This window comes from Bison bison, unplaced genomic scaffold (assembly GCF_000754665.1).
Source record: "Bison bison bison isolate TAMUID 2011002044 unplaced genomic scaffold, Bison_UMD1.0 scf7180017864475, whole genome shotgun sequence".
NCBI lineage: Eukaryota > Metazoa > Chordata > Mammalia > Artiodactyla > Bovidae > Bison > Bison bison.
In genome coordinates this window covers 3,522,668-3,543,366 of record NW_011495036.1, presented here as the reverse complement: position 1 = coordinate 3,543,366, position 20,699 = coordinate 3,522,668, and the positions used below count along the sequence as shown (strand labels likewise).

Genomic DNA, 20,699 nt, shown 5'->3' with positions numbered 1-20,699 from the left:
AAGCAAAGCGTGTCTTATGAAGTGTGTCTTTGATTGACAGCATGCCAAGTGGGACTTCCGTGGTGTCCAGGGGTTAGGAATCCGCCTGCCAACAGGGGACACGGGTTCTTCCTGGGCCTGTGACGATCCCAGATGCTGCCAGGCCATATGGAAGCCCGCCTGCCCTGTTCAGTCACTCAGTCGTGTCTGACTCTTTGCAACCCGATGGGCTGCAGCATGTCAGGCTTCCCTGCCCTTCACCATTTTCCAGAGCTTGCTCAAACTCATGTCCATTGAGTCGCTGATGCCATCCAACCATCTCATCCTCTGTCACCCCCTTCTGCTCATGCCCTCCATGTGCCCCAACATCAGAGTCTTTTCCAATGAGTCGGGTCTTCGCATCAGGTGGCCAAAGTATTGTTGGAGCTTCAGCTTCAACATCAGTCCTTCCCATGAATATTCACGGATGATTTCCTTTAGGATGGACTGGCCCTAGAGTTCTGCAACAAGAGAAGCCATCACAATGAGAGGCCCTCATACAGCAATGAAGAGTAGCCGCTGCTCACTGCACCTGGGAAAAGCCTGCATGCAGCAACAAAGACCCAGCGCAGCCAAAAATAAACTAACTAATTAATTAAAGAGTGCGTCAAGTGATGCTATTAGTTGCTGGTGACAAAATCCAGGCTTTCAAGCTCAGAGAAGCCTTTTGGAAACCTTTTATGTCTCTGCTGCCCTGAGCTTCAGACTTTTCTGTCGCAGAGAGGTTTCCGATGAGATCACAGCGATAATGATAAATGTGATTGCTTTGGTTATGTATAATGAAATGTACTGACATCGGGAAAGTCTGCACAGGTGTCAGCAAAGCACATGTGGATAGAAGAACCATTCCATGTGCAACACGGACCAGTGGATTTTAATGTAACGGGGAAGTTCATTGACATGGCTTCAGATTCCACATTACAACTTTAAGAAACTACCAGTCACAGGGTTTTCATGTATTGTCAGAACATAACACCCATAATCATCTGGAAAGGCTCCTCCTTCTTTTTCCTACTACATCTGTATGAAGTCCAATTTTCTTCAACAACACATTACAACAGCCTGAGTGCAGAGGAAATATCAGAATTCAGTCATCTCCAATCAAGCCAGACATGGAAGGGGTTTTCAAAAAACACAGAAAAATGCCATTGTCTTCATTTATGTTTTTGTTTTGGAAAAATTTATCTTTCATAACATTTTTATTATGTTATAAGGGGGCTACTGTACTTTAAATAAATGAACAACTACTTTTTAAATGCCCAGTTTCAATTTTGGATGAGTAAGTATACACAGATATAACCCAGGTAAGCAAAACCTCTTTGGAGTTTTCAAAAATTTAAGAATCTATCAGGTCCCTCAGGGCAAAATGCTTGAGAACCACTTATTTTGAAGCCACACATTTACTTTCCTGAATGCAGAGGAAAGGGCTGAAGAGACAGGAGTGCGGAGAGAAGACGATGGCCAGGGCAGAGAAGGGCAAACACCTGGCAGGTAATTCAGGCACACCTCGGAGTCACTGTGGGTTTGCACCAGACCACCACAATAAAGCGAGTATTGCAATAAAGTGAGTCACAGGAATTTCTTGGTTTCCCAGTGCAAATAAAAGTTATGTTTGCACTATACTGAGGTCTAGTAGGTACACAACAGCATTATGTTTGAAAAAACAATGCACATACTTTAAAGTACTTAAGCATTATAAATTGTTAACCATCTTCTGAGTCATGTTCTGTTTGATGGTGGGGGGACAGCTCTGTGCTGATGGCTGCTGACTGATCAGGGAAGTAGTTGCTGAAGGCTGGGGTGGCTGTGGCAACTTCTTAAAATAAGACAATGAAGTCTGCTGTGTGGATGGACTCTTCCTTTCACGAACAGATTTTTTGTAGCATGCAATGCTATTTGACAGCAATTTACCCACAGTAGAACTTCTTTCAAAATTGGAGTTAATTCTCTCAAATTCTGTTTTTGCTTTGCCAATCAAGTTTATGAATATTCTAAATGCTTTTTTTTTGTCATTTCAATAACCTTCACACCATCTTCACCAGGATAGACACATCTCAAGAAACCACTTTCCTTGCTCATTCGTAAGAAGCAACTCCTCATCTGTTTAAGTTGGACCATGAGATTGCATCAATTCCCTCACATCTTAGGCTCCACCTCTCATTCTAGTTCTCTTGATACTTCCATCACATCTGCAGTGATTTCCTTCATTGAAGTCTTGAACTCCTTAAAGCCACCTGTGAGGGCTGGAATCAACTTCTTCCACACTCCTGCTAATGTTGGTACTTTGACCTCTTCCCATGAATCACGGGTGTTCTTCAAAGCATCCAGAATGACAAGTCTCTTCCAAAAGGTTTTCCATTTATTTTCCCCAGATCTATCCGAGGAATCACTACCTACGGCAGCTATAGCCTCCTGAAAGAGATTTCTTAAAGAATAAGACTTGAAAGTCAACATTCCTCCTTGAACCATGGGCTGCAGTGTGGACGTGTGTTATAAAGTATGAAAACTCTATTAATATCACTGTTCATCTCCATAAGAGCTCTTGGGGGATGTTTCCCATTGTCACTGAGTAGTAATATTTTGAAAGGAATCTTTTTCTGAGCAGTGGGTCTCATCAGTGAGCTTAAAATATCCAGTGAACCATATTGTACACAGATGAGCTGTTCATCCAGGCTCTGTTGCTCTGTTTACAGAGCACAGGCACAGTGGATCTGGCAGCTCTTCAGGGCCTTGGGATTTTCACAATGGTAAACGAGCACTGGCTTCAACTTAAAGTCATCGGCTGCATTAGCCCCTAAAAGAGGGTCAACCTGACCTTTGGCACTTTGAAGCCAGGCATTGACTTCTCCTCTCTAGCTATGAAAGTTCTAGATGGCACCTAAAATCAAGGTGTTGGCAGGAGTGTGATCCTTCCTGGAGGCTCTGGGGGAAGGTCTGGTCCCTTAATTTTTTCCAGCTTCTAGAAGGCACCTGCATTCCCTGGCTCACGGCTCTTCTTCCATCTTCAGAGTCAGCAGTGGTGGGTTGAGTCCTTCTCACAATAAATGACACTTACACGTTGTCCTGTCTCCCCCTTCGTTTATTTATCAGGCTCCTTGTGATCACACTGACCTACCTGGTTAGCCCGATTGTGCCCCTGCATCCAGGCCCCTGACTAGCAGGTTTTATTGCATCTGCAGTTTTTATTCCCCTTTGCCACATAGCCCAACATACTCATAGATTGGGGGATTAGGAAATGGGCATGTTTTGGGGTTTGTTATTCTGCCAGGATTCAGAGGGGAAAGTGTGTGAGCAGAGATCTTACTCCCAACTGAGAGATTTCAAGTATGAACTTCCTACCCCCGTCCTTCCTGAGAAAACAACTTGAAGATGTGCTCCAGAGGACTGAAAATCGAATCTCTAGTATGACCCTTAAGAATGAGTGCGAAAGAACCAATGGGGCACAGAACTGAGGGACAATAGTATTAAAAGTATGTCAACCAGATGAAATATAAGTGTCAGAGAGAATTGCTGAAAGAGGACAAGCATCAAGTAGTAAGGATCAAAAGAAAGTACATGATCTAAGGTCCTGACTATACGAATAAGTATCAGGAATTTTAATGAGGGAAACGGAAACTTGCTGAAGTTCAGTGGTTTTTCCAGCAGTCATGTATGGATGTGAGAGTTGGACCATAAAGAAGGTTGAGCCCTGAAGAGCTGATGCTTTCAAACTGCGGTGCTAAAGACTCTTGAGAGGCCCTTGGACAGCAAGGAGATTACACCAGTTAATCCTAAAGGAAATCTACCCTGAATATTCACTGAAGGATTGATGCTGAAGCTGAAGCTCCAGCACTTTGGCCACCCAGTGCGAAGAGTTGACTCATTGGAAAGGACCTTGATGCTGAAAAAGATTGAAGGCAGGAGGAGAAGGGGCAGCAGACGATGAGATGGTTAGATAGCATCACCGACTTGATGCACATGAGTTTGAGCAAGCTCCGGGAGGTGTGGAGGCCAGAGGAGCCTGGAGTGCTGCAGTCCATAAGCTTGCAAAGAGTCGGACACGACTTGGGGACTGAACAACAACAGCAAAGTTCTTCGAAGTCTTCTGAACAGAGTGAGCAAATGATGAAAAAAAGGATAAAGAGGAATTATATAGTGATGTGTGAACAACAGACCGCTGAGAGGGAGCCTCACCGAAATCTCGTAAGTGATCTCAGACCAAAGTTAATCTCCAGGCTTTGCTGGCAGCTGACTTCCTGGTTCAGCTTCTGTGTTTCCAACCCTGGAGTTGTCTGTCAGTGGTGCTAAGTGGCCCAGCAAAGGGCGACTTCAAATTCCTTATTATTGATTTATTTTTAGAGCAAGTCATGGTTTGCAAGCCATGCCTCACACCAGAAGCTCTTTCACGGATAATCTCAGGCATTTGGGTTTGTTTGCAAAGATTACAAATCCACATCACCACCTGTTTGCCTTTCTGGGGATGGTTCACAGCCTAATATTTGACTTGTGGGCTGTGCCCTTGAAAACAGTGTTCTATGTAGGAAAATTCGGGTCCTCACCCAGCGACATGAGTCACCCATGCATTCTCATTTACCCCTTTCTTTTTTGAACATGGGGGTTTCTGTGTTTTTCTAATTTGGAGACTTCTTTATCATTCTAATTTTAAGACTTTCTTTATAGGTCAAAGATGTAACTCATTGCCATTTCTGTTAAAATTTTCTTCTAATTTTTAAACATTAAACACTGTCTTTTAAAATTCAGATGTACATGTTTAGTCAATACTTATCGATATGCTGTGATTTCCACCTGTCTTGTCACAGGTAGGTTTCCCACCTCAAGATTAGGTACATGTTCATCTATATTTTCTTCCAGTAATTTTCATAGTTTCATGCTTTACATTTTTAATATATCAATTAGAAATTGAACTTAGGTCACACTCCCTCCCCAAGTCTTGTACTCACGGTCAACTGTCCCGACACTCCGCTTTAATTAATCCTTCCCTTCCTCACTGATATGAAATGCTGCCACTGTACTGGAAACTGTTACACACACTTGGTCGCATTTTAGAACGTACAGGCTGGTTCACTGATTACTTACATCTGTGAAAGGCCCATGTTATGCTAATTAATGTAGCATCAAATACTTTTTGTTATCTCCTGGAATAAGGCCCTGCTTATTAGTCTTATTTAAATTGCTGTGTCTTACGTCTTCATTTGCTATAATGTTTTTTTCATATTCCCCAAATGCCTTAGGAATTTGACACTAATTCCTCAAGAGCCAACATCATTGCAGCATTCTTCCCATACAGAGGATGGGATACCATATGTTACAATTGACAGTTTTGGTATGTTGTTTAGTGATGCTTTATACTATTCTTTATGTGGCTATTACATATTTCTTTTTTTATTGGAGTATAATTTCTTTACAGTGTTCTGTTGGTTTCTGCTGTACAATGAAGTGAGTCAGCCGTATGTCTACATATAGAGCCTCCCTCTTGGACGTCCCGCCCACTCCCCCATCTAGGTTATCACAGAACATCGAATTGAACTGCCTGTGCTATTCAGCAGGATCCCACTAGCTAGCTATTTTATACATGGGAGTGTATTTATGTCAAAGCTACTCTCCCAATTCACCTCACCTTCCCCTTCCTCCTTAGGTACTTCATATTTTCTTTTTATAAATAGGATTTTTCTATGTACATTCTGATTGGTTACCTCTGATGTCTACAAAGGGGACACGGATTTTATTTTATATTCTTGTATCTTATATAGCTAGACTACTAAATTCTTTCTCTTTTTTTTAATTTTGTAGGTAACTATCTTAGTTTTTATCTTCTGCAGGTAATAGTTTTGGCTTTCCCTGTCCATTGGTAACTATGTATTTTGTTACTTTCTCTAATTGCATTGGCTAGCACTAATAGACAGAGAAGGCGATGGCACCCCACTCTAGTACTCTCGCCTGGAAAATCCCATGGACGGAGGAGCCTGGTAGGCTGCAGTCCATGGGGTCACTAGAGTCAGACACGACTGAGTGACCTCACTTTCACTTTTCACTTTCATGCATTGGAGAAGGAAATGGCAACCTACTCCAGTGTTCTTGCCTGGAGAATCCCAGGGATGGGGGAGCCTGGTGGGCTGCCGTCTATGGGGTCACACAGAGTTGGACACGACTAAAGCGACTTAGCAGCAGCAGCACTAATAAAACATTCTAAATTGGTCATGATAAGTGGCAATGAAAGAAATTCTTTTCTTGTTTCTAACATTAATGTATCATGATGGCTATTGTTTGAAGCATTTTTTCGTCATGTTAAAAAAGTATCCTTTAATTTCAATTTTATTACTTAAAAAATCATCAAAAATAGTGTGCTACCAAACACTCTTCCACAGTACTGAGATAAGCATAAGTTTTGTCTCCTTAGCCTGTGACGTCCGATACAATTTCAGTGATGATTGAAACGTTCTATATTTGCTGGTCCAGTGTGACAGCCACTATCCATGTGTGTGGCTACTGAAAACTTGACATCTGACTGATGAGACAGAAGAACTGATTTTTAAGTTGCGTTCAATTAATTTAAATAGACACACGTGGCTAGTGGCCTCCATGACAGCCTTAGGCATATTAAAATGGTGATTTAACTGAGCTCTATTTTTCCTCCTTTATCTTTGTTAATATAGGCTATCAGAGTGAGCCTAATGAACTTTTTTTTCCTGGTCTGAAGCGGTTTAAACAGCGTAGGAATTCTTTGTCCTTTGGGTACGTGAAAGATTAAAGATCTGAAGGGGTCCAGATGCTTTCATGGACTTTGAGAAGACATGTCTTAGGTACCTTGTCCCTTTAATGTGCCAGAAGAAGGAAGAGGGGCCTTCAGAGTAACCACAGAGAAAAGCCAGGAAGGTGTGGGAAAAGAAACACCAGTTACAGACACGGGATCGGTGAGGAGGGCAGAGTCCAAGGTCAGGGAAGACTAGGGGCTGAGAAGGGGCTTCGACTGGGCCCCGAGGCGTAGCTGCCAAGACAGACCAGTGGGCCGTGAGGCAGATGGAAGGATGTGCAGCACTTGGATCATCTGAAATGAAGGGAGCAAGACATGCCAGCATTTAGCAGGGCGCTGGGGCCAAAGGAAAGGCTTTCCGTGTTTTTTGTTTGTTCTTGGTTTTGCTTTGTTTGTTTCAATGTGGTGCTAGACCCTACTGACAGTCCAAGCAGAAGCCAGAGGACAGAAAGGGAGTAGCTGAGGCAGCTCCGGGAGCGGGGAGCAGAGGAAAGGTCCAGAGTGCCGGCGAGGACCCGGAGAGGGAAGACAGGGTGGATTGAATATAGTAAGTGCAGGGGTCGGGGAGGTGGTGCCTGGCAGCCTCGCGCCTTCTGTGAGGAAGCAGGCGAGCTCATTCCAAGGCCCGGGGTCTTGGAGGGGAGTGAAGGCTTGATGAGCTGCCTAAAGGTTTCTGTGCATTTTGGGGTTTGGGGTCCTCTGGAGTGCAGCCCTGTGTTCTGAGGGGAAGCCAAGAATAACATCACACTCCGCCCAGTAAATATCCCACTCCCCAGTCTCCGGTTGCACAAGTCAACTTCAGGGAGACATTATATCTGCCTGGGGCTAAATCAGAGGCTATATGGCCTCCCCCTTCCTCCTTAAATTCCCAAAATAGTCTGCAGGGAAAGCTGTTTGGAAGCTCCACAAGGCCTCTGTCACTCAGGAGCTAGCCTCCCAGGGACATCCTCCTGGTCAGTTTGGAGGGGAGCTGTCTGAGAGGTCTACCAGCAGGCCTGGTGGTCCCTGGAACAAATGTGTTCTATGCGGGACATCTCGTTAGGAGGCTCGCAGCGAACACAGACCAAGATGCTCCAGCCTGTGCCCTTCAACACCGGCTGGCATCCGTCTTCCCCACGGGGCCGCAAGTGTCCCCCACAAACGGCAGGAGGTAAGGCCTGGCCGAGGGGTCAGAGGCTTTCATGTTGTGGGGATGGTCTACCGGGCATTAGGCATTAGGGTCAGGGCCTGGGCCAGCTCACTGGTCACTCACTTTGGCAGGAGAAGTCAAAGTGCTGGTCCTGCCACGTGGGAGAGGGTGCTGGAAACTTCGCCCAGGCCCTGCCCCAGTATCCTTTACAGGGGGATGCTCCCACGTGGGGAGAAAAACGGAACAGCAACCCATCTAACACGCACTTCTGTTCACTTTGTAAATATGAAATGAAACGCATTTTTGTTTGATTGTTTCCTAATGGGTATATTTGGTGCATCGTCTCTCACTAAATTGACCTTGCTGCTGGTGAACCGACGTTGAGCACACACACTGTGTCCATCTGATGTGATGGGAAAGTTCTTTCCGAGTAATGAATATGTTTGGTTCTTGGTTTCACAGTTTTTACCCCCCTATTGACTTTGTTCTCTCAATGACCTTGGTAAGGTTTTGAGCTGGCCCATCCATTTGGCCTCTCTTTTGGAGTGTGTCAAAGACATCAGAAAATCATCTGATTGCTGTACATTTGAAACTAACACAGCCTTGTAAATCAACTATATTTCAATAACAATTTAAAAAAACCCTGCTCATCTAAACAACCCCTGAGCCGCTCAGTTTGTTACAGGCCCCGCTCAGTGCTCAGCTGAGGGCCAGTGCCTGCATTCAGGCCGTTGTTGATTCAGAGATTAGAGACCCAGGAACTGGGAGTACCATGAGGACCCCAAGGGACCATGCAGAAACCCCAGTGTGCTACAGAGACTGGGATATTGTGGTTGCAGGAAATGGATGGTTAACATGGAAATTGGTTAAATGCGGAGATTAACATTGAGATAAGGCCAGGAAGAAGGAGGTTTATGATTTTTTAAATGTCTTCAGTTTCGTAACAGACTGCTGGTATTTTAGCCAATGCACTCACTCTACAGGACCAGCGTCAGTGTCCACACGCCGAAAGGTCCTTATTCTGGGCTGTGCCCTTCCTGAGTCTCAGCCCCACCTGAGTGGAACGTGAACCCGTGGGTTCTGGCCTCACGGAGCCGCATGACCATATGCCTGGGTCCTGCTCCCCGGGGGTCAGGGGGACACTGGGTAAAAGGCTTGTCACAGGCAGAGGTGGCTTCACCTCTTGCTGCATGGATAACCAACGACACCGAGCAAGAGACAAGCGCATCGGTGTTTCCACGAATGCCCTTCACTCAGCCCCGCGGCTTATCTTTCCAAGTGCATCACCAGCGGGCCGGTGCGCACAGGAGGAGCTAACGGAGGAGCACTCCCGGGGCGCCAGCATCCTCGCCTTGGCTCTGGCGTGGATTCTCCCAACCACCACCTCTCCGCATGCGGACACTTCCAGGGACCACGTCCTGCGCTGTTGTATTTAACAAGCTCACCCCTGATTGTCACATGTCTGGCCGAGAAGACGCTAAATTCTGAGAAGGAGGCTTCGGGGCCTTCTGAACAAGGACGTCACCCTGACCTTAAACGACTGACCAGGGACCTGACCTGATCCACGGGCCCCCCCAGGAGAGGGGTGTCACCAGCGGGATCCTTTGGAGACTTCCTTTCTAGCAATAACTGGAGGCTACCAGGTTGTGTCTCCCCTTTGCAACCTGAAATGGCTACAAGAAATATGGAAAATAGGGTGATGGGGGTCAGCAGGGTGTGGTGCTCCCTATAGGCAGGAAACAGGAATTTCTGCAAAACTACCTGGGTTCTGCCTGGACAGAGGGAGGGGCTGACACCCTCAAAGGTCTCCCTGGAGAACTGGGATCCCCCGCCCTCCGATCGATCTGTGCTTCTATAAAGGCATGGAATGGGAGGGTCTGAGCTGCCATTAAAAATAAGAGTGACAAGAGCTGGGCTTCCTGGGGGGCTGTGATCCCCAGACAGGAAGGACCAGGCGGGCTCTGTCACTAACAGCCTGTGGCCGTGGTCCCAGGCGCAGCTTCCAGGTTGAGGCAAAGACAGGAGACACGAGGCAAGGCGGGCGCCTGCCCCAGTCAGGACCGGGACGACGCCCGAGGCTGGCTCTGGGCCCTGGTCCTGGGGTTGTGGCAACTGATGGGAGTCAGGGCTCCAGACACCAGTGGGGTGAAAGCTGCTTCGTAATGAAAACCCTGGGGGTGACCTGCAGCCCAGGACAGAGCAGAGGGGAGGGGGGCTGTGCAGAGAGGCAGCAAGAAGCCTCCTGGTGCTGCCCCAGACCCTTCCCCACCATCACCAAGGGGTGCTGGGCTCCACTGAACTTGTTTCACTGGACAGCTTGTCAACACCTTGACTCCTAAGCTCCAGGCCCGGAAGAGAGTTGTGTGCTTGCTTTAGGCCACGGGGTTTGGCTGGATTACAGTAGCCATGGCCTCTGCAGGCGGACACTCCCACAGTCCTGTCTTGCTGGGCTCCCGTCTGGTATGTGGGGGGCCGCCCTGTCCACCTCACATCTAATGGGCCACCCAGTGTCCACAGATCTGTGTCCTGGTTCCCTCCATACCTGTTCCGTCCTCAGCTTTCCCGGGTGAGGTGAGGACCCCTCCACAGCCACAGTTACTCAGGCCCTGACTCTGGAGTCATCCGTGACCTCAATGCTGCCCCTAAAATCAAGACCCCACAGCCAGCCCTTCGGCAAACTTGCTGGCTCCCCCTTGACAGCTCATCTGACCGCTTCTCAGTAGCCCGCCGGCTGCAGAGCAGAATCTGGGTCTTGTTACTCCCTTGCCTAAAGGCCTGCGGCCACGCAGAGAACAGCCAGTCCACATCCCCGCTGGACCCTCGGCCCCCACCCCAGCTCTGACCTCCTCTCTGCCCTCCACCGCCAGGAGCCTTTCAGGCCTTTCCCTTGGCCACTTCCCACCTGCCTTGAGTCTTCACTTAACTTCTCCTTTGCAATAGGCCTGCAACCCACAAAATACCCCAAGGCAACAAGGGAGCCCAGGAGACAGCTAAGCCTTGGAGGTTTGGTGGAGGAAGAAGCAAAGCAGAGGAAGAACATTTAACACCAAGGGGGCTTTAGTTCAGCCCACGGGAGAGACCTGCAAGATGGTGCTGGGCCTCCACAGTGAGGATGGAGTGCCCCCAGTTCTGCTGGGAAGACGTAAAAGCCCGCCTTTGTCCTGAAAGCCCTTGATCCTGGCTTCTGGGTGTTGCAGATCAGCGTCAAGACTTTCCCTCTTCATCACCTTTACTCATGCAAGGCCGTGGTCTTAGCATTAGCAGAGAATGTCACCCTGGCGCTGGATCAAGTTGAAATAAAACTATTCAGGGAACGTCTGACCATCAGGAGGGAAGTCAGAGCTCCTGGTTTTAATTAAGGGGGAACTGAGGCCAGAAAGCACGTGACTTTCATCCAGTGTCCTCCACCGAGTTACTGCTGTCTGCCTGCCCAGAGGCCCCCAGGGATCCCCTCCAGAGATGCTAGGGCCAGCTGCACGGGCCCCAGCTGCATGGGTCCCAGGTGTGAGGGTCCCAGCTGCAAGGGCCCCAGCTGCACAGGTCCCAGCTGCACGGGTCCCAGCTGCGAGGGCCCCGCCACACACTCACTCTAGTCTTTCCTCTTCTTTCCTCCGAAGGTTGAAGTCCCGTTGAACCACCTCCCAGACATGCTTGGCCTCTTCATCCGTGAGCTTGGAAAGATCCAGTGTCTTCCCCATCTCTGCTGCTCGTCAAGGTCACACCTGGAGTAACACAGGGCCCAGCAGTCAGCCCAGGAAGCCTGTGCGGGTGCTGGGCGAGTCACAAAGGAAGAGACAATGCAGAAAACACCAATTTCCCAGGAGCTGGAACCTGGGTTAGGTCGTTTTTGAAAACAGGCAAACATGTGTCTGGAAACACACACAGTCAAAATAAGGGAACCCACGTGTAGAGTCCCCACAGCTCAGAGTCAGAATTCAGATGACACTGCCCTTTCTGGACACTGAAGATCTCAATTCACACCAAGAGGACAAAGGAAGGAAAACCCAGCTGTCACAAACCAAGAGAAGCAGAAGCAGAACCACCTTTCTCTCTACTCAGGGTGTGCTCCGTGGACCAGCAGCATCTCCCGGAGCCTGTGAGAAATGCAGACTCCCAGGCCCGGGCCCTCCTGATTCAGAATCTGCGTCTGACAAGGTCCTCGAGGGGTCCTCCACCTGTCTCCACCGCCCCCCACCAGCACGCCCACCCCTTGAGCGTGTCTTCACACCTCCTAACAGCTGGTGGAGCATCATTTCATATATCGTGATGACCGTGACCTCCCCCTGGCACTCGGGGACACATTTTGGTGCCCCCACCTCTCTGGTCTGTGGCAGGTGGACAGCTGACCCTTGGCCAGAGACCACGATTGCTGCACTCAGTCCAGCTCTGTTCTGGCAGGAGGGGGCTGGGGGGCAGATTCTGTTTGGGTGATGGGATCCTGGTGGGAACTGAGAGCTCAAGAATCTCTGTGTGACTTCAGCGAGTCTTCATGAAGGACCGAAACCCGCTTTTCAGGAATATCAGAGAAGGGACCCAGTCTGTCTGGTCTCACTGGGAAGCCTCAAACACCAACCAAAGACGCAAATCTGCTTCTGAATTTTGAGCAGCATCTCCATTCACTGACGCTGACCTCCTGAAAGTGATCTCTGTGCAAATGCAAGCAACACTTGCTCTGTGCTAGAAAGCAAGTTTGCTCTACAAGAGGTTAATTATGAAGAGTGTCATTTTCTGAGTAACACTCAGATACCACTTGAAATGAAAGTGGCCACAGAGATCCGGTGGCTGTCAAACTATGCCTTAAAATAGGTGAAAAATAACATCTAATTTTTTTTTTCACTGACCCTCTCAATATTTCCAAACTCAAGCACTGCGCTATGAATGTTGTATTAATAGGATGCCCTGATGGGTCAGAATCATTCAAATGATTTTCTTTACACTTGAACTGAGATTTTTGGACATGAAAAACATTAAACCCAAACTGACTCTTGATGCTTCCCCAGAGCACATAGCTTCTGTTTGTCTTTAAAAAATGGAACAAAAAGTCATTTGATGGATGCCTGGGGTTTATTCATCTTTGCTTTTTACTGTCATTGAGAAAATTCTATCATAAGAAGAACATTCATTTGAAATTCTATTTTCAGAGCAGATGAAAGCTGTGACTATCAGCTGAGTAGTCAGCATTCTGTCTCCTCTCCTAAAGGAAAAGTCACAATTTCAGGCTTCATTTCAAGAAACTTAAGTTGTGAGGTGTGAGGGAGAAAAACAAAACAAAAAGAAACCAGTATATTTTCCTTGCCATGCAAGCTTAACTGTCTTAGAGTGGGTCAGTGACTGATGACCCATGGATGAAGGACCCACTAGGGGTCAGAACGCCTGCCTGGAGGCTTCGCACCCAGAGGACGCACCCCGTGCCCCTCTCAAGCCTGTCTCTTCTGTTTGATGCTTCTTTCTAACGAGGATGGCACCTGGCTTCCCTGTGCAGACAGCAAAGTCGATCGCAGCCTAGGGACTGGCGATACTGGACCAGGGAGTCACCTCCAGAGAGCAGGGTGCCTGCCAGGGACGGGGTGGGGAAGACACCCAGGCTGGCTGCCCGCTGCCTGGAGTGAGGCCCGGCAGAAGCTGCTGAGACGTGAACAGAGATGGCCAGGGCACAGTGCTTCAGGGGAACCAGGGCATCATGACTTAGCACCAACTCGGAGGTGCCAGGGTTGACCCTGAGTTGTTAAGTGAAAGTGTTCGTCTCTCAGTCGTGTCCGACAGCTTGTGACCACCCCCCACCCCCTACACCCCATGGACTGTAGCCCGCCTATGTCCATGGGATTCTCCAGGCAAGAATACCGGAGTGTGTAGTTATTCCCCTCTCCAGGGGATCTTCCCGACCCAGGGATCAAACTCAGGTCTCAAACACTGCAGGCAGATTCTTCACGGTCTAAGCCACCAGGGAAACGGATGTGTGTTCATGATGCTGTTTAGTGAAGCCAGGAATGAGGTGACACAGAGTTTGAAGAACAAGCATCCCACATAGCTAACCCAAGAGCAGACTGTCGGTACTTCATGGGGTAGACATAATCTGAAAACTTTTACTCTGGTGCCTGTTTTTAGCTCTGGCCCAACTTCTGGGTGAGCAGGCGGTGCTGGGAGAGGAGGGGAGGAGAGTGATTGGAAACTTCAGACCCACCCCATCCATCGGACCCTATGCCATGCAGCCGGGAGGTGATGCCTCCCAGGGAAGCAGGTTCCCAGGACAGCCAGGGGTCAGCAGCCTGTGGTCCCTGACACGGGGCTTTATTACAGTGACCAACCTTCCCATTCAGCGAATTGATGAAGTGCGGAGGCTTAAAGGTTTTAATTATTTTTGTTAGTTTACTTTGGTGGTGGTGGTGGTGATGGGGGGTGGGCGGAGGTGGTAGTTTTAAAGCTTTTTTTTTTCCATCTTGGACCCATTTGGTTCTAGCTAGTTTTTTTTTTTTAACTTTTAATTTTTCATTAGGGTGCAGCCAATTAACCAACAGTGTGATAGTTTCACGTGAACTGCCGAGACTCAGCCATACATACACATGTATCCCTTCTCCCCCAAACTCCCCTCCCATCCAGGCTGCCACATAACATTGAGCAGAGTTCCCTGTGCTATACAGTAGGTCCTTGTTGGTTATCCATTTAAAATATAGCAGCATGTGCATGTCCGACCCAAACTCCCTATCCATCCCATCCTCCTATCTTTCCAAGGGCAGTGGTAAGTTCATTCTCTTTGAGTCTGCTTCTGTTTTGTAAATTCATTTGTATAATTTCTTTTTAGATTACACATATAAGGAATGTCATACCATATTTCTTCTTCTCTGACAGACTTTGTTCAGCATGACAATCTCTAGATCCATCCATGTTGCTGCAAATGGCATTTCAGTTTTAATGGCAGAGTAATATTCCATTACTTAACTAACAAAGGTCCGTCTAGTCAAAGTTATGGTTTTTCCAGTGATCATGTATGGATGTGAGAATTGGACCATAAAGAAAGCTGAGCACCGAAGAATTGATGCTTTTGAATTGTGGTGTTGGAAGAGACCCTTGAGAGTCCCTTGGATTGCAAGGGGATCCAACCAGTCCATCCTAAAGGAAATCAACCCTGAATATTCAGTGGAAGGACAGATGCTAAAGCTGAAACTCCAATACTTTGGCCACCTAACAGGAAGAACTGACTTCTTGGAAAAGACCCTGATGCTGGGAAATTTTGAAGGCAGGAGGAGAAGGGGATGGCAGAGGATGAGATGGGTGGATGGTATCACTGACAAAATGGACATGAGTTTGAGTAAACTCCAGGAGTTGGTGATGGACAGGGAAGCCTGGCATAATGCAGTCGCAAAGAGTCGGACATGACTGAGTGACTGAACTGAATATTCCATTGTATATATGTACCACATTTTCTTTATCCATTTCTCTGCTTATGGATATTTAGTTTGCTAAAGCTTTTTAAAAACTATCTTTAGAAAATAACCTTAAACTGAATGGAGAATATGCTTGATTTCAGCAACCAAAGGGCATAAACAGAAAGATACTGGCAGTTGGGCCATGAGCTGTTAGCACCCTTCCGGCTTGTGTCAGGCTGGTATGTTGATGGGGGCACTTGGGATGTGGTAGAAGGTCTGCCAGATGCTCTGTCAGGTACGGCCACGCGTAAGGACCCTGGATTCATGGAGGGGGCAGCCTTTCAGCCATGGTCATCTCTCCCACCACTCCCCTCTTTGCTCACCAAGACCCTGGTCTCCACCAGGTATCCCTCCAACCACCACAGTCAGGGGGGAAACGTGGGAGCAGAGCCTGACCTGGGTCTGCCTAAGTGCCCTGCTAACACGGGTCATCCCGACCCACAGAGCGGACAGGCTTCTGACCCGCCCTGGCCCGGGGAACCTCCCAGGGCGTGCGTGCTGGGGAGGGCGGACTCCCCAGGCTCTATCTGCCCCTGGTTCCACTCGGGTGTAGATAACACCTAGTCATGAGCTTCCTGAACAAAACACTTTCAATTTGTGCCTGGTCCAGGGCTCAGATTTAATCACATTGTTAATCTTTGAGACTGTTAGCCCTCCCCAGTCATTTGTAAGTTGTAATGGAGGAAAGAGAACCTTACATGGAAGTTAATGAGTTGGAAAGAGACAGTGGAACTGGTTTTACAAAGTGGGTAGGCTAAACCCGGATCACTGCATTTCAGTCGTGGCTCATCTGTGTCTGTTAAAGATTTGAGTTCATATTTTGACCCCATTAAGGGGAAATATGGGTGGGGGTTCTTCCTACACACAACTTGGGCTGGAGGGGCCCCCTGAGCCTGGGAACAAACGCAAGAATGAGTCCTCACGGCCATCACCGCCTGAGCTGATAAACTTTCCAGCAAGCCCAAGTTCCTCTTCAACGCCCTACTAACAATGGCAAGAATGCGCTCTGACTCAGAACCAGGTGGGTGCCCCTTACCGATAAAGGTACAGGCACATTCAGGGGGAAGGCTCAGGTGCTAGCTGGGGGCAGGGGGGCTGTGCATTAACCCTTTGTGGCTGCTTCCCAAATGCTGTCCTCAGAGTGGGGCTGTGAGGTTACTTCTGCAGGCAGGGCTGGCTTCCCAGACACGCAACCAACCCCTCAACCTTCCTCAGCAGCAACATGAGCACGTTTCCACCCCGCCCCTGCAGGTGCTCTGAAATCACCCCAGCAGCTCGGGCCCTGCCGCTTGCCTCCCTCTTGCTCCATCTCTCCACTCTCTCAGCTCCCTGGGGAGTTGCTGGAAACCTTGTTTCTACACAGACATCCTTCCACACTTGCACGAATCCTCAGCTACAGACTCCAGAGCAAGGATGGAGCCCCAGGTGATGCTGCAGGACAAGGATGCCCTGAGGGTCAGGGGCTGGGCTCCAATCCTGGTTCAGGCACCAGCCAGTCCCCATGACTGAGGACCAGTCCCCTTCCTCTGCAGTCTCAGCGTTTACAGCTGTGCCATGACTTCTCCAGCTCTCTCTAGCTTTGGGTGACACCAGGATGTCGGAATTAGAGGGAGAGGTCATAGGGTGGGTGCAGGGGAGGGGGCCTCATCCTCCAGAGATTGCTTCTGCAGAGACCTAATGGCAGGGGCGGGGGCCCCCATAGGCCATCACCATGCTGCCATCCGAGGGCCCCAAAGCCACCCTTCCGAGTAGCCTGCAGGGCTCTGGCTCCTCTTCACCAATCCCCAAGCCTCCCCCTGAGCTGGCCTTAACGTTTCAGTCGCTAATGCCTTAATCAGTAAGGTCCCTTGCCTGCTAGTCTGTGTGCCTGGACCAGTCCTCAGTCACTCCTGCGGGGCACCTACCACTTCGTCCAGAGTTTGGACGTAGGGGGAGCGCAGGGACCTATGACTGGTGCTTGGATTCTAAGGCATGAGGCCCTGGAGGCCCAGGTATGGGGCTTTTGCCCAAGAAAGCTGGGTCTTGCTGAGGCCTAGTGGAGTGGCCAACAGAGGGCTAGATGGTAAAAGATGGACGTGAGTGGCTGAACCCAGGTGCCAATGTCACTGCTCCCCCACCATGGTCTTTAAGCCTGACCGTCTCCCTGGGCTTCATGCCGATGGGCATTGCTGCCTTCGCACCCAGTGGGCCAGTGGGGCCTCGCCACCCCCTCAATCACTCCAGCCTCTCAGAAAGCAATATGGAACTAAGACGGAAAAAATCAAACACAGAAAAATGTAAAGGTCCCAGCCCAGCTGAAAATGGAGTGGGGTTCTCAACACGTGGTTAAGGTGTGCAGGACACAGGTGTCTGAGCTCGGGAGACCGGAGGGCCTTTGTAGGCAGGGCTGGCTCGGGCTTCCCAGGAGGTGCTCGTGTAAAGAGGAGATGCCAGAGACAAGTGTTTGATCCCTGGTGGGTTGGGAAGGTCCCTTGGAGGAGGGCATGGCAACCCCCTCCAGTATTCCTGCCTGGAGCACCCCATGGACAGAGGAGCCTGGCGGGCCACAGCTGAAGTGTGCCTCACTTTCTGGCTTGGGCAGGGGCCTGGGGCCAGTGGCCACTACCTGACTCCCTTCACCTGCAGACCCGTCCCCTGGGCCCTGTGGGCTGGTCTGCGGGCCTGTCAGCAAACACAATTCCAATACGAGTGGGGCTTTCAGGGGCCCCAAGTCCAGGACACCTCCTCCCATGCCAGGACGCCCTAGGGCTCTCTTTCTGGCAGGAGTCGCTCCCCAAACAGCCTCCTCCCGAGTGACCTGCCCCCACTTAGTCTCGGAGAGGCAGGCTCAGCCCTGTCTGCAGAGCCATCGCCAACAGGACTTCTGATGGAAACCATCGATTTGCCCAAAATGGGCTCCCGAGGACCCAGACCTCCGGTTAGGCTTTCCAGGTGAAGCCTGGCTTTGGGGTTCGGGGAGGGGGGATGGGTGGGGGGCTAGGAGCGTCCTCCTCACCAGTCAGGAGGGACCGAGGCCTGGGGGGCTGTTGGGGGCGTTTTCACACCGGCGGGGCTGCAGCCAGCACTGCGGACCCGCCCCACGCCCGGGTTCTCCCTGAACTCACCGACTCCGTTCCCAGGGGTGTCGGCCCTGACCGCCGGGACTCCGGGGTTGCCCGCTCCGGTCCTGCCAGGGAGAGCGAGGCGACCGGGCGGCGTCGGGGCTCAGGGCTCTGAGGCCAGGCGGGCCGATCGGGCCGGGCAGGGCGCAGGGCGGCGGGAGGGCGAGGTCCGGGCGCCCGCGGGGATCACGAGGGCAGCGCCCGCCCCGCCCAGCTCCGGGAGCAGCGAGCACCTCCGGGTGCGGGCGGCGACTGGGGCGGGCACCCGGGCGCCCGCGCGGGAGGCGCCCGCGCCAGGCAGAGACCATCGCTCCTCGCCCACAGGCCGCTTGGCGGAGGAAGGCGGCGGCGGCGGCGGGGAGGCAGGCCCGGGCCAGCACCTGGGTAGTCGGGCCGGTAACGCGGCCGCCGCGGTAGCCCTCGGCGCGGAGGGACCTGGGGGCCTTTCGCGCCCTCGGACCGCACGCTTTCTGACTTAATTCCCATCCCAGCTCTGCAGTTTACTCTGCTATTCACTCCGGCTTCACAGAAGGGATACCGAGGCTCAAGAAGGCGCCTTCCCTAAAGCCTCCGACTAACGCGTGGGAAAGCCGGCGGGTAAGGGGGACTTTGGGCGAGAAGCCTCAGCCCCAGGATCGCCGCCGCGGGAAGGGTCCCGAGACCTCGCCCATCAAGAAAAGTCGGCGTAGTCAGCATCCGCACGCAGACCGGGCGGGAATAGACGGGAGGGTGCCCTCGGCGGGGAGAGCGGGGAGAGCGGAGGGCAGCCGGGGAACCTCCTCCGAGCCTGCCGCCGCTTCTCTCTCCACGAGCTCAGTTCAGTCGCTCAGTCGTGTCCGACTCTGCGACCCAATGAACTGCAGCAGGCCAGACCTCCCTGTCCATCACCAACTCCCGGAGTTTGCTTAAACTCATGCCCATTGAGTCGGTGGTGCCATCCAACCGTCTCATCCTCTGTCGCTCACTTCTCCTCCCGCCTTCAATCTTTCCCACGATCAGGGTCTTTTCCAGTGAGTCGGTTCTTCGCATCAGGTGGCTCAGTTCAGTTCAGTTCAGTTCAGTCGCTCAGTCTTGTCCGACTCGTTGAGACCCCATGAATCGCAGCACGCCAGGCCTCCCTGTCCATCACCAACTCCCGGAGTTCACTCAAACTCACGTCCATCCAGTCGGTGATGCCATCCAGCCATCTCATCCTCTGTTGTCCCCTTCTCCTCCTACCCCCAATCCTTCCCAGCATCCAAGTCTTTTCCAATGAGTCAACTTTTCTCATGAGGTGGCCAACGTACTGGAGTTTCAGCTTTAGCATCATTCTTCCAAAGAACACCCAGGACTGATCTCCTTCAGAATGGACTGGTTGGATCTCCTTGGAGTCCAGGGGACTCTCAAGAGTCTTCTCCAACACCACAGTTCAAAAGCATCAATTCTTCGGCACTCAGCTTTCTTCACAGTCCAACTCTCACATCCATACATGACCACTGGGAAAACCATAGCCTTGACTAGACGGACTTTGTTGGCAAAGTACTGTCTCTGCTTTTGAATATGCTATCTAGGTTGGTCATAACTTTCCTTCCAAGGAGTAAGCGTCTTTTAATTTCATGGCTGAAGTCACCATCTGCAGTGATTTGGGAGCCCCAAAAAATGAAGTCTGACACTGTTTCCACTGTTCCCATCTATTTCCCATGAAGTGATGGGACCAGATGTCATGATCTTCGTTTTCTGACTGTTGAGCTTTAAGCCAACTTTTGCACTCTCCTCTTTCACTTTCATCAAGAGGCTTTTGAGTTCCTCTTCACTTTCTGCCATAAGGGTGGTGTCATCTGCATATCTGAGGTTATTGATATTTCTCCTAGCAATCTTGATTCCAGTTTGTGCTTCTTCCAGCCCAGCGTTTCTCATAATGTACTCTGCATATAAGTTAAATAAGCAGGGTGACAATATACAGCCTTGATGTACTCCTTTTCCTATTTGGAACCAGTCTGTTGTTTCATGTCCAGTCTAACTGTTGCTTCCTGACCTGCATACAGGTTTCTCAAGAGGCAGGTCAGGTGGTCTGATATTCCCATCTCTTTCAGAATTTTCCACAGTTTATTGTGATCCACACAGTCAAAGGCTTTGGCATAATCAATAAAGCAGAAATAGATGTTTTTCTGGAACTCTCTTGCTTTTTCCATGATCCAGCAGATGTTGGCAATTTGATGTCTGGTTCCTCTGCCTTTTCTAAAACCAGCTTGAACATCTGGAAGTTCACGGTTCACGTATTGCTGAAGCCTGGCTTG

The 20,699-nt window shown here is 50.1% G+C and overlaps 1 protein-coding gene across 1 annotated transcript in view; it reads right to left on the bottom strand.

Annotated features, from left to right (window-relative positions):
* Positions 1 to 18,570, bottom strand: part of MLPH (melanophilin) — a 47,434-nt gene extending 28,864 nt beyond the window's left edge. Inside the window, exons 1-2 of the mRNA XM_010862049.1 lie at positions 18,427 to 18,570; positions 11,487 to 11,620 (exon numbers count right to left, since the gene is read on the bottom strand). Of these exons, the coding sequence (XP_010860351.1) occupies positions 11,487 to 11,596 (110 nt within the window). The 5' untranslated portion in view covers positions 11,597 to 11,620; positions 18,427 to 18,570. The remainder of the gene's footprint in view (positions 1 to 11,486; positions 11,621 to 18,426) is intronic.
* Positions 18,571 to 20,699: the final 2,129 nt, after the last annotated feature.